The sequence below is a fragment of the Cynoglossus semilaevis genome, chromosome Z (genome assembly GCF_000523025.1).
Source record: "Cynoglossus semilaevis isolate Cse_v1.0 chromosome Z, Cse_v1.0, whole genome shotgun sequence".
NCBI lineage: Eukaryota > Metazoa > Chordata > Actinopteri > Pleuronectiformes > Cynoglossidae > Cynoglossus > Cynoglossus semilaevis.
Window position 1 is genome coordinate 7,973,845 of NC_024328.1, and position 12,821 is coordinate 7,986,665.

Genomic DNA, 12,821 nt, shown 5'->3' on the forward strand with positions numbered 1-12,821 from the left:
ACACACACATATATATACACCAAATACAATAATGTTATCTATATAAATATATACACTGTACTTACATTCACTTAGCATAACTTAGCTAAGTTAGCATTATAGTGTTCAAAACTTACTGCAAATACAAATATCAAAATTTTCTCCTAAAGCCACTATATGAAACAGTACAATGGAACTCAACTCTGAACAAGACCACGGAGACACATTTGGAATGTGAGAAGTGTTATAGCTTACATAATGACATCGACTTTGGTTCAATTTTTCTGAATAGCTGCTGTGGCTAACCAGTCGATTCTATTTTCGTGTGCGTAACTTGTTGATAGTATACGGTGAATGCGTAATATAACATTAATTATGTGCAGTTATAGAACGAACCAATGTTCGTTCAGTAATTGGGGGAAGGGCTCGCTCTTCACATACATTGTGAAAATGAAATATATTTTTGGCCAGGACGAATTAGCTCACCCAGAGATTTTTTTAAGGTATATGAAATGGCACTCGAAACGAGATATTGTTATGAAAATGCTTTCTAAAATGTAACATAATTTTATTTAAAAATTAATATAATGTATGTTTTCATTTATCTTCAACAGTTCAAAATTAATTTTAATAACTTTCATATTTAATGCAAATTATCCTTTATAATACCTTCCTATATGTAAAATACCTTTATTATTATTATCGAAAAAGCATTTTTTATTTATCTGATTTAATTACATAGATAGAACGAATTATGTATTGTGTTAGAAATTCTTAGAAGGATCCATTTAATCAAATTTTATCTATTTAAAATATTATCCAGCAGGGGTAAGTGTTGAGCCTTCAGCCGGAGCCTTGGTTTGACGTCTGTCATTTGGCGTTTGTTATTTGTTAGCTTATTAGCTTATTGCAGGCTAGTAATACTGCGTACTGTCTTGTGGATTCATGAATGTATTTTTAGCAAACACTGTGACCTAATAGTTTGCTTCGGTCAAACACATTTGATTGTAAAAACCGAAGGCAATAATCATTTAAACATAACATTCCTGAGAGGTAAACATTTTTGCCTGCTGGTATACAAATTTAGACTAAGGGAATTTTGCCTTTTTATAGTACTGTTTATGTTGTAAACACTAATGTAAACCCATATGTCCAACTACACATCACACGTGACATATTTGCCCATGAGAAACTTTATTTCAAGTATCAAGTTTTCTAGTTTTTTGTCTTTTCACGTTTTAACTGCGGGCACATTGTTTCACTGTTTTTTAGGCATCTGACCTGGTCTCATATTACACTGACCCAGATTGACAGCACAATGGCTATTATTCATAGTGCAGTACTGTGTTGATGTTCAGGATTTTGATGTTGCTTTGATTGTTCTTGTTACCATTACTATTTTGACATTTTGTTATTGTGCCTTATAACACAGAAAGGGATGTGGGTGGAAGATACCTGTAATAAATAACCTTTAACTTGTTATTTATTGTGGGGAAAAAAATCACAATTAAATACATTTTTATTTTAGGTAAATAAAAAAATGACCTTATGTGACTATGTACCACTCCTCTAGCCCCTAGTCTCTGGCATGCAGAAAGAAAAAAAGCATCAAAACAGCAGGTTGACCCAAACAAAAGACAGTCATTTAACACTACTGTTTGTGAGAGTTGTAGTTTCTGCCCTCTCGCTGCAGAATCATGTTTTCTTTGTTTCTGTCTCCAGGTTTGCTTCTAAAGTATCAGTCAAAGTTTCTGTTTGTGCTGCAGTCACTCTGATAAAGACAAAACCACGGATTCTTTTTAAACACTGATTTATTGACACTGTACAGCTGCTTTGGTTGATTATTTCCATTGGACAACTTTGATCAAAAGATAAAAAAACAACAACCAGAAAATCAAAAAGTATTCGTATACAGCCAATATTTAATCTAACAATTAATTGCATCATACTATCAGGATCTAAGAAAGTTGATATTTGTATTTTGAAAAATCTATTGAAAAAAAGAAAGAAAATAAATTGATAAAAAAAAAACCTTTAGGTGAAAAATATCGCTTTTATCCAAACTACCATTTCCATTTGGGAACTATGCTACAGTACATATGTGTGCTTCCTGGACCCTAAATAATTATGTGTTGGAACAGAACAATGTTGTTTCCTGTTACCCAAATATAGGCTGTTTTAAAGCAGCCTACATGAACCTGACAGACAAACACATACAGGTTGTGAAGACTAATGCTGGTTAAGGTGTCTTTAATTCAATACCCAGGATACTAACATAGAAATAAACATTTTACTTATTACTTTTCATTTGAATAACAATAAACTACACATCTAACTTGGATTGGCTTTGGTTGTCCGGTGAGACATATATTACTACAAAAAGTACTTCTCCAAATGTACTAAAACCTAGGCAGCATGTCTTGTTGTGTCCCGAAGGGTTAATTTGAGATGAGAATTAGGTCTGATGTCGTGGGTACAAGTTTAATGGAGCCAACACACAGTAGAATATGAGAACAACACGATTACTGTCATTTTAATGACAGAGACAGACATTTGACAAGATATTTGTCAGCCAAATTTTTTCCGGTGTTTTTCCAGAACAATGTTTTTCCATGTGTCGCTATAAGAATAAAGACATTTCTGACTGTGCTTTAACTGGATCTACAGGAGCAACGTGGGAATGAACTGCTCCACAGTCAGTAAACTCTTTGGCTTTTTTCCCTTTTGTAGTCAACGCTGACTCACTTCTTGCGTTCCTCGATCTGCTCCACCTCACTGGACTCATCCACCACTTTACCGTTTATCATAGTCTGAGTCACGACTTTTACAATCTTCCTGGTCCGTACATCGGGGTCTTCTGTAACAAAGGGAGGATGGCACCAGGCTTAATCACTTTATTTTTATTTTTCTCTTCTAAAGAACTAGTATTAAAGGGTTTATCTTTAATGTGTGGAGACATAAAGGATTTGAGTGGATTTGAACTTACTTTTAGGTGGAGGAGGAGTTTCTTTGACCCTGTAGGACAGAATAATATGATTACTAAAAATGAAAATACATACAAACTCAAATTTATTTTACTATGCCCATTTGTTTTTGTGTAAAACTTAGCAAATTATTTCACTTTTAATGCATTGTCTTTCAATGCATGCATCAATCAAGTGTTACGTTAACTTTTGATGTATGATTGGTGCCGTCAAAAAGTGAACTTCCTCAGTTAATAGCTGCAGTATCTCACATACATTTCCTCTCCTTCCAGCAGCCTCCTGTAGGTGGCGATCTCCATCTCCAAGTTCTGCTTAATGCGCAGAAGCTGTTCGTAGTCAGTCTTGTTGCGTTGCATGTCCAGACGCATCTGTGAGAGTTCGTCCTCCAGCTGGGTGAGTACGATCTGGAGACGATCCATCTCCAAGGAGTATTTGTGATTGGTTTCTGACAGGTTTCCCTCCAACACGGCAACCTGATCAGAAACAGATGATAATCAATTATTAATAACACTTCCACTGATGCAAACATTAGCACATAAATACATTTATTGTCATTGTACTGTACATATACTGTACACCATGGTGAAAGGAAATGGATGTTTATCCGGCACACTCGCTGTTGTGTGCCGGATAAACATCCATTTCCTCCAAGGTGGAATTTGAACTTGCAACTCAAACCCATCCTATTCTTAGCTACAATAACCCATTTGTCTATAAAGCTTACGAGGTTTGGGACACCTTCATGAACAGATAAGGCAGAACTGTCTTATTTGAAAATATGTTGCTGTTTTGGCTGAACTCTATAAACCAGTGATTCCCAAAGTGGGGAAGGGATCCCTCTTGAGGGGCATGTTGTTATTGCATAGGGTCACAGCAGGTCAAGTCTAGTAAAATTACATTTACAATTACAATTCTTTTTACTAGTAATAGTTTTTTTAGCAGCAAATTTGAATCAATAACTGTGTGTGTGTGTGTGTGTCCGGGGCCTCAACAATAGTCCTATCGATAAAAGGGCTGCGCTGTAGAAACAATTTAGGAAACCATAGCTTTTACAGTGAACAGCTGATGTCTATCTGTTTCCCTACTGACTCTGACCTTTAATTGTGTGTGTCTGTCAGCGGAGACACTTTTGTTGACCTCACAAAGACACCTCTCAAGTATGACCAACCCAGCCATCCTTTTATGTGTTTACCTGCAGCACAAATCCTTTAACACCCAGCCTCCACCCCCCAGTCCACCCCTCACCAAACCGTAGACACTGTCAGCATCATGATATCTCTGCATTCACTACTGTTAGCTCACTATCAGGCTGAGCAAACATCCATAAGCTGTACAGTACTTGCCAGCACCTTCAGACTCTTAGTGATCTGCTTAGTGATTGAAACAAACGCGGCGCAGATGTACTGCAGACGTAAGTGTTTAAACATGTCCACAGCCTTGAATTCAATGTAGATGCACTAATCTATGTGGAAGTTTTATTATCCTTATAGAACAACGGGGTGAAACGAGGAGCAGCTGCTTCCTTCACCAGTTAGCACAATAGCAGCAAGTCATCCACCACCAGCTTACCCCATTCTCTGCATTCTGCCCATAAATGAGTCAGTAGTAACTGGACTTCAGACCTAAGTTCCAAGACAGCTGCATCTGCAACGTACTTTATCCAGAAGCCCGATACTTCTCCTCATCCAAACCATGTCATATTAACTCTAGCTGCATTATATGAACTTTTTGCCAATGTCCGACATGCCCATATTGTCCAAACATATAATTTTCGAGACCGATATCAACCAATACCGATATAGGCCTGGTAATATTTATTTATTTATCTGTACAAACCACTCTATGAGTATGAGCTTAATCAAATGAGCTGCAATGCTGCCATCTAGTGACTTTCACTTTAATATACAGCCATTTATCCCCAAAACTATCTTTATGGGACACATCATTTGGCGAAACACAAGCATTGCCTTATCAGGTTTTAATAATCGGAAAAAAATGATAATGATTCTTACAGATATTTCATAATATTCCAATATCGGAATAGGGATGTCGGCCGATATTATCGGACATCCCTATTCTGATCCCATCCATCCTGCTCAGTTGCAAAGACAATGTTGACACAATATGATTCTGATTCTTTCCGTTCAGCCTCATCTCTTTGAGACAGCGTCACTATTTCTGAACCACTCACTCCATCTACATGAATTGAATTTGGTGCCATACCTGTTTGCGAAGGTTATCCAGTTCAACCTCTAGAGCCTGCAGGAAGCGTCGCCTCTCACTGAGCTCAGTTTGGGCACAACGCAAAGCCTCGTTACTTTCCTTGACCTCAGATTGCACTGCCTCCAGCTGTGGACACACACATTAGATGTACCGCGTCGTCTAATGTATAGAACATAAAAAAACAGTATTACACAGTTACAGTTTCAGTACGCAATAGAGACTCACCTTCTTCAGGTACCAGGTCTCGGTGTCCTCCTTGTTCTTGCGAGTGATGCCTTCATACTGGACCCTTAGCTCAGCCAGTGTGGCCCCTAGATCTGAGCTCTGAGCCGCATCGACCTCCACGTTCACCTGCTCATTGGCCAATCGGGCCTTGATAGAATTCTTTTCCTAATGTCATTTTTTTGAGAAAGTTAAAAAGAAACCATGTTCATTTTTTGTCACTACCTATTGACTTTCCTACAGTAGATTTAGGCATGATTTACATTGTGCAGTTCATTGAGCTCTAGTGTCACAACTTTCAAGTAGCTCCTAACATATCAGCTGGTGTTTAACGTCAACAAAACTTACTACGAGGAAAGCTGAGTCTACATCCTGGAAACCACACCTGCCTGTCTAAATATGCACACTGCATACACCTGATGGACTGAGGGCTGCTGTGATGTGTGCATGACTGCTATCAGGAAGCGTCATGTCAACAAAGAGAAAGGGTGTGTCCACACACTGGAAATGATCATTTTTCAGATACAATTAAACCCTGTGGTCTGACTGAGTAACCAAACACAACTGGCCTTAGCGTGGAATTCACAGTGGACTGTTTCAGAGATGCCATTTGTGCCAGAAAATAAATACAATTCATTGTTTTGTTTTTTGTTGGTGTTGGTGCAGGTGACCTTTCTACTGCTACTACTCCACCTGTTAAGCTGTTACTAGGTCATTGAATTGACCTCTCACCTGTTACAGAGATCTCACCTCGTCATGGTTCTTCTTCAGGAAGTAGAGCTCCTCCTTCAGGCTGTCCAAGTCTCCTCGCAGTGTGGCAATGATCTGGTCGTGATCTGACTTTGCTCTCCTCAGGGCCTGACAGTCCCTTTCCACTGACTGGCACAATGTAGCCTCTGCCTCCCATCTTAAGGAGAAATAGATGTCAATGACAATGTAGCGACAACTGTACAAACCAGACTTTCTTTACATTAGTTTTTCAATTTATTGTTTTCATTTTAGGTGTGATAAATATGAAGGCCACCATTATTGTTTTAAAGTTTCCCAGCCCTGTCATGGGAAGGGTTATTTAGAAAATAAAGAAAACATAAATTTAGGTGGTTGTTTAAAAGCAATTCATCACACTGAACAGCTGACAGACAGGATTTTTATTGATAATATATTTTTTCTTATATTATTATTTTTTCTTATTATTATATTATATTATATTATATTATATTATATTATATTATATTATATTATATTATATTATATTATATTATATATTATATTATATTATATTAAACTTTAATTGACATGAATACCGAAGCATAACTGAAAAGACTGGATTAGAATCTACAGTGAAGTTGAGGCTGGGATCCAGATGTTTGAGTACACATGCACTTTGCCACTGACATCATGAATCACTGCCAGTGGATGTTATGCTCCTTCACCATCCAGCTTCAGAACATACCATCATTAGGATGTGAACAGTAGCAGTGGGTGCATCCTTCACCCTGCCAGCTCTGTGCTCTTTAGAAACAGACTTTGTCTCTGTGACTCCAGTAGTCTGTCACGTCCACATACAGACACCACAGTTGTTTGTTTGCCATGGGTGTCTGAGCAGTGTGGGAATGGGGCTCTTGTTTCATAGGCCTGGCTGAAAGGTCATTTATTCACATTGCTTTACAGACTGGCACTACTGTGTGAACACAGAAGGCAGTCAGATAAAGGCACCTTTGTGTGACACTCACTTGACCCTGAAGTCGTCTGCTGCCAGCTTGGCATTGTCAATTTCCAACATGATACGAGCGTTCTCCAGAGTTTTCTTCCTCACCTGGGAACAGGCAACATGGAAATTTATTTCCGATCTGTCATGGACTTTGATTCTAAGTTAAGATATATATATAAAAAAACAAAAAACAAGAGACTCGACCAAGAGTCCAACATCACATCAGCTCTCAATGATTTAACAGTGACGTGATCACTGCGTTTCAGCATATTTATTAATATATGCACTATAAAAAGCAGGGATGCTCAACATATGGCCCGTGGGCCAAAATCAGACCACTAGGATGTTCAATTGATGAATTTTGAAAAAAAAAAATACAAACACTTTTCATGAAAGCAAGTGGGAGAAACACAGATTATTGTAATTTAAAATGTATTATGTAATGATTGTAATGGTCCGGCCTACTAATTTGGTTACATCTAATGAGTTTGACATCCCTGATATAAAGGAGGGAAGAGGAGGGGATTAACACTGATCAAATTTTGATTTGTCTATTGACAAGTGTCTTGTCTAAAAATAATCATAAAAAATAAAATACTATAGAATTGTATGACAGAGTGGCCACCATTTAACACAGTTAGTGTATATATATATAAGTGTGTATAGTTTTACTACAGTAACCTCATTGTTAACACTCATTTTTCTGTTTTGTACACAGATCAACTTAACTCAATGTAAATCTATTTTTTAGTCATTCAAAAGTGCAGTGACGTCTTCAGATTTAATAGATCATACACTGACCTCCTGTCCAATGGCGTGTGCCTGGGCCATCATCGCCTCAATGTCATGACCTTTGGGTGTTCTTTCCATCATCAGCTGTTTGATCTTGACCTCCAGTTCTGCGTTGGACCTCTCCAGCGAGCGAACCTTATCCAGGTAGTTGGCCAGCCGGTCATTCAGACCCTGCATGGTTTCCTTGTCACTCGCACCAACACCAAGTCCATTGTAGGACAGGCTGGTGCCCAGCATGTTGAGACCATTGCCCACGGAGACAGAACGGGACAGAGACAGGCTGTTGACGGTGGACAGAGACGAGAGGGAAGGCTTGGAGCGTAGGCTGCGTCCGCTGTCCCTCATCGACATGCTGGAGAAGGAGGGTTGACGAACAGAGTAGCTGCGCATAGAGACGGTGGAGTTCATGGTTCCCTCTGCAGGGAGTCAAATGTTGTGGTAAGTTCCAACGTGGAAGATTATGTGTGCATTTGAGCAAAACAGAATTTTTTGGTGTGGAATTGCCAGAGAAGACATAGAGTAATTTTCTACTAGTTGTTTAATTCAAAGTTAAGTTTTATCGTTTCTACTTGCAGATAATTCTGACTCAATACTGATCATTAATGAAACCAAAAGAGGAAGTAAATAAAATGTTGGTACTTACTTGGAGATCAGTTTGTGTCTCTTCTGCTGCTTGTTCAGGTTTGGACCTAAATGATCTGAGTGACTATTGTCGTTTAACCCGATCACACAGGTGCAGAGAGGCAGGACTCTCTGTTGGTCAGGGTGGAGTCGCTGTTAAAGAGTCCATGCCCACAGCAACAGTGAGGAGGATGTAACCTGACACCTTGTAAGGAGCTTAAAAAAAAACAAAAAAAAAAAACCTACCATGAACATAAACTAATGTACTGACATCATTTAAATGCAGCCAATTGAGTGCAGGATTACATGTTTGTAAAAATCAACTATTTGCACCTGTTAGAAAAAATGTTGTTGAAAGAAAATATAAAAAAAAAAAATTTGCTAAAATAGATCATTTCTGCACCAATTGAATCATAACTTATTGATATTAATTGATTATCAAACCTAATGATGGACAGAAAAGTACTCTTCAGACATTGTCTTCAACACTGGGTTTGCAATGTTATGCAAATACGTGTTTATGTTTTTACATTTTACAAGTTTAAAAACATAAACATGTGAATAAATTAAAATGTCTATTTTTACAATAGACATCAATAGTAGTTGGTCCCCGCTCGATCAACTCCTTCAGATTGGAGGTCTTTAGCCTGAATGTCAGAGACACTTTTTTCTCAGCCGTTGAAGACTGCAGATGTTCTTCTCTTGGCTTCTTCCTGTCTTTCAGTCTCTCTGTCATCTAGTCTTTCTTCCTTGTTTATTTTGCATTAGATTTACAAGTATATGTAAACAAAACCTCATCATTATTTGCATTGTGAGCTGAATTTTAAGTGTATGCCCTTGCAGGTTGCTATAGAAATATCCTGGATCAGGATGGTGGGATGTACAAGGTCTGAACCTTAGGAACACACTTCATGAGGTGTTTATTTTAGTGAAAATATTGACTTATTGATGCTTTAAATCACCTTCCTCTGTCATTTTAACAGTAGGAAGTCCAATGAGACAAATTTGTGAATATGGGCTATACACATAAAACTGATTTTACTTATCGTTTAAACCCATTGAAGAAGAGGCACAAAGGAGGTTAGCAGAATTAGCTTAGCCGTGAAGGACACTGATTAATGTAGACAAAACATCTCTAAATAAAACTTTTTTGGATCCCTGTATGTAATTCCAACATTATGTAAGACAAAAAATATTTTAATTTAAAAAAATATTAAACAGGGAAGTCATTTTAACAAAGATAGAAGTGTACAACTTCATAACACAGCGAGGGCACTATGCTAATGATTTATTAGTTTATTATATTATATATGTATATTATTAGTTATTAGTGTCTACAGTCAATAAAGTAAAATGAAAATAAAATTTGACTAAATTATATTACATTTTCCCAGTTACAAATATAATGTAAACTTTGTTGAAACCTTTGAAAATGTCAGTAAAAATACAGACCGGCCAAACGGGCCACAGACCACTTGATATAATGACATAAACAAACCCACGGGTCCAACATGGAGTTTAACCTGTGCAGCTCAGGGACTGCAGTCTTTCCTCACTGATCCCATTAATCTTTACTACAGTAAAATCCAGAGTGAGGTGAAAGGCTGGCTTCACCTGAGGACGCCCCATAGGGTGGAGAGAAACCAGAGGAAGCAGGAGACAATGGAGGGACAGAATGAGCAGAAAGCGAAGACCCCTGAGAAATGCAGGGCGTAGGTCTGAACGAACTGGAAACCCAGCTCATATTCAGCCACAGAGCCAGAAACACACACCTTTTTTTGTACATCTGATAAGTGTCAACTATCTCACTCTCTCTCTCGCCCTCCTACAATATGTAATGCCCCTTTACTGTACTGCTAAATTCCTCTGCCGAGCATTATTCTCTGTACAGGATCAAATCACAAAAGTGACACTGACCTGGTTTGAGTGTTTGAAATGCCACTCTACCCATCCTGCCCTGCCTAGCACACACACACACACACGCGCACACAGAAAGAAGAACATCTTAAGAAAAGGAACATCTTAAGAAAAGGAACTTCAGTCAGGAAATAAGGTCTGTAATCTGGTGATATCATCAAATAAACAGTAAATGAAGGGGGTGTAATTTCAGTGTTGATTACATTGAGGACCTTTCACTGTGTGAAGTTCCTTTTGTTCATTTTGTAATCTGAATATTCTCATCTATCGCCCTGCAGAGTGACAAGACACACTGACATGAACGCTGTAAATCCATCCAGATGTGAACACCACCAGCTTCAGTCATCTCTAACAAAACTGTTATTTAACGTCCCGTGTTTTGTAATGAGAATTATCTTATCTTATTTTTTTAAAAAGAGATAAAATTCCCATAGGAATTATTACAAAAACCATACAAATGTCTACTTCCTCAGGTTTTTTTGGGACTCGGGTTTTGGTTTCAGCAGATGCAGCAGATAAAGGTTTTCACGATCCACCCTGAGTAGAATGTAGCATAGACACACTGCCTCCCTGTGGCATATTTATGTACTCCATCACCTTTAAGCGATATAACATAGAAACAGAAGGAACACGAACTATGAAGTTGTGATTCGGGGGGGCAATGTGGGGGGGGGGGTGTCCTATGTTTGTTAACTTTAGTTCACAATTAAAATTAAAATTGAAATTAAATAAACACGTCGTAACAACGTTCCTTGTTGTCCGCTCCTATGGCGTCTCATACATACAGTATGTGTCCCTGTGCTGTCTCTACAGGACAGGACTTTTACGATGCCGCTCGTATATCATTTTTAGACACGTCATTGTTCTGCTAGACACAGTAAGGAGACGCGCATTTATCTGATTGTAATTCTAAAGGTTTACCACCAGATGTCCCTCTGTGTAAATCTATTTACTTATTTATGATCAAGAGTTTTTCCAATATCTTAAATCTGCAAGTGACTGAGAAAACTCCTTAGGAAGAGATGTCTTTCAACCTTTAAACCCAGATCAAAAAATTATTTTATTGTTTTACAAATGCTGTAGTGAATAAAGTAAATGATGTAATATGTAGTAATACAGTGAATATTACATAATTTAGTTTATTCACCACAGTATTTGTAAAACAATAAAATAGTGAACAAATGTTTAATTGATCTGGGTTTAAAGATTGAAATTATTTAATAATAATTGTTACATATATATTAAGATTATTAATAATTAAATTATGTAATATGTAGTAATATAGAGAATCAGAGTTAAAGATGCAAAGATTCGCTTTAGGAGAGACAAGAATGGACAGGATCAGGAATGAGGTCATTAGAGGGACAACACAGACAGGAAGGTTTGGAGAAAAAGCTAGAGAAGCCAGATTGAGATGGTTTGGACATGTGCAGAGGAGGGACAGTGGATATATTGGTAGAAGAATGTTAGAGATGGAGCTACCAGGTAGGAGACAAAGAGGAAGGCCAAAGAGGAGATATATGGATGCAGTGAGGGAGGACATGCAGATAGTTGGAGTCAGAGTAGAAGATGTAGAGAACAGGGAGAGATGGAAATTGTTGGAACTGAAAATTACGTTATTCAGTCACCACTATTGTCATCTAACTGCCACAGATAGAATGACCTGAAAAGAACCACACCTGACAACGTTGTACATTTTACTCGCTGCGAGGGGGAGCAGAGAGACCAACAGCTTCTCAGAGCTGGCTCACCTAAGTGTATGACTGCAGCTTCTTTTATTGAGAAAGTTTCACAAGTACTGCACAGTTGTTTTTTCTTTACATTTTACTCTTAGAGCAAAGTTCATCCAATTCCCATACTTGATGAGGAACAGACCTCATCCTTTATGGACCTACATTGTAAAAAACCTTTCTAGGAGTACCTACTCCTGTCAAGCAGACCATTATTTAACACAATTAGATAACAGTTTATGGTTCAACACACTTTGGTTTAACACACTTTGGTAACTAACTTTAAATTCTATTTACATTTCCCTCCTGTTTATCAAAGTGAACACATCACAAGTATGTCATCACAATGTCATGTATTGGAATCATACATGAGTGTCAACAATCTTCGCGTTGCCAGTCATCTATTGGGTTTTCAATTCCATTTATATTATAAACATTTTTTATGGTGTTCTATCCATACCAAACGTCCTATGACAAAGTTGTCAAAGAATACAACAACAAGTGTTGATACTACAATTCGATACATTGATCCTCCGGCCATCATGGCGGACATCTGCCGCTCCCCTAAACTGATGGGATGTGCTGTTTTCTTCACTGACGCAGCCGATGCCTTGAGACGAGTAAGTCTATCCTACTTACTCC

The 12,821-nt window shown here is 37.9% G+C and overlaps 1 protein-coding gene across 1 annotated transcript; it reads right to left on the reverse strand.

Annotated features, from left to right (window-relative positions):
- Positions 1-1,900: 1,900 nt before the first annotated feature.
- On the reverse strand, positions 1,901-8,923 carry LOC103397600 (keratin, type I cytoskeletal 18-like). Its single transcript, XM_008335922.3, has 9 exons — positions 8,555-8,923; positions 7,921-8,327; positions 7,142-7,224; positions 6,159-6,315; positions 5,412-5,576; positions 5,187-5,312; positions 3,219-3,436; positions 2,966-2,994; positions 1,901-2,836 (listed from the first exon to the last, which is right to left on the reverse strand). The coding sequence occupies exons 2-9, from the start codon at positions 8,317-8,319 to the stop codon at positions 2,721-2,723; spliced, it is 1,293 nt and encodes a 430-aa protein (XP_008334144.1). The 5' UTR covers positions 8,320-8,327; positions 8,555-8,923; the 3' UTR covers positions 1,901-2,720.
- Between the last annotated feature and the right edge of the window lie 3,898 nt (positions 8,924-12,821).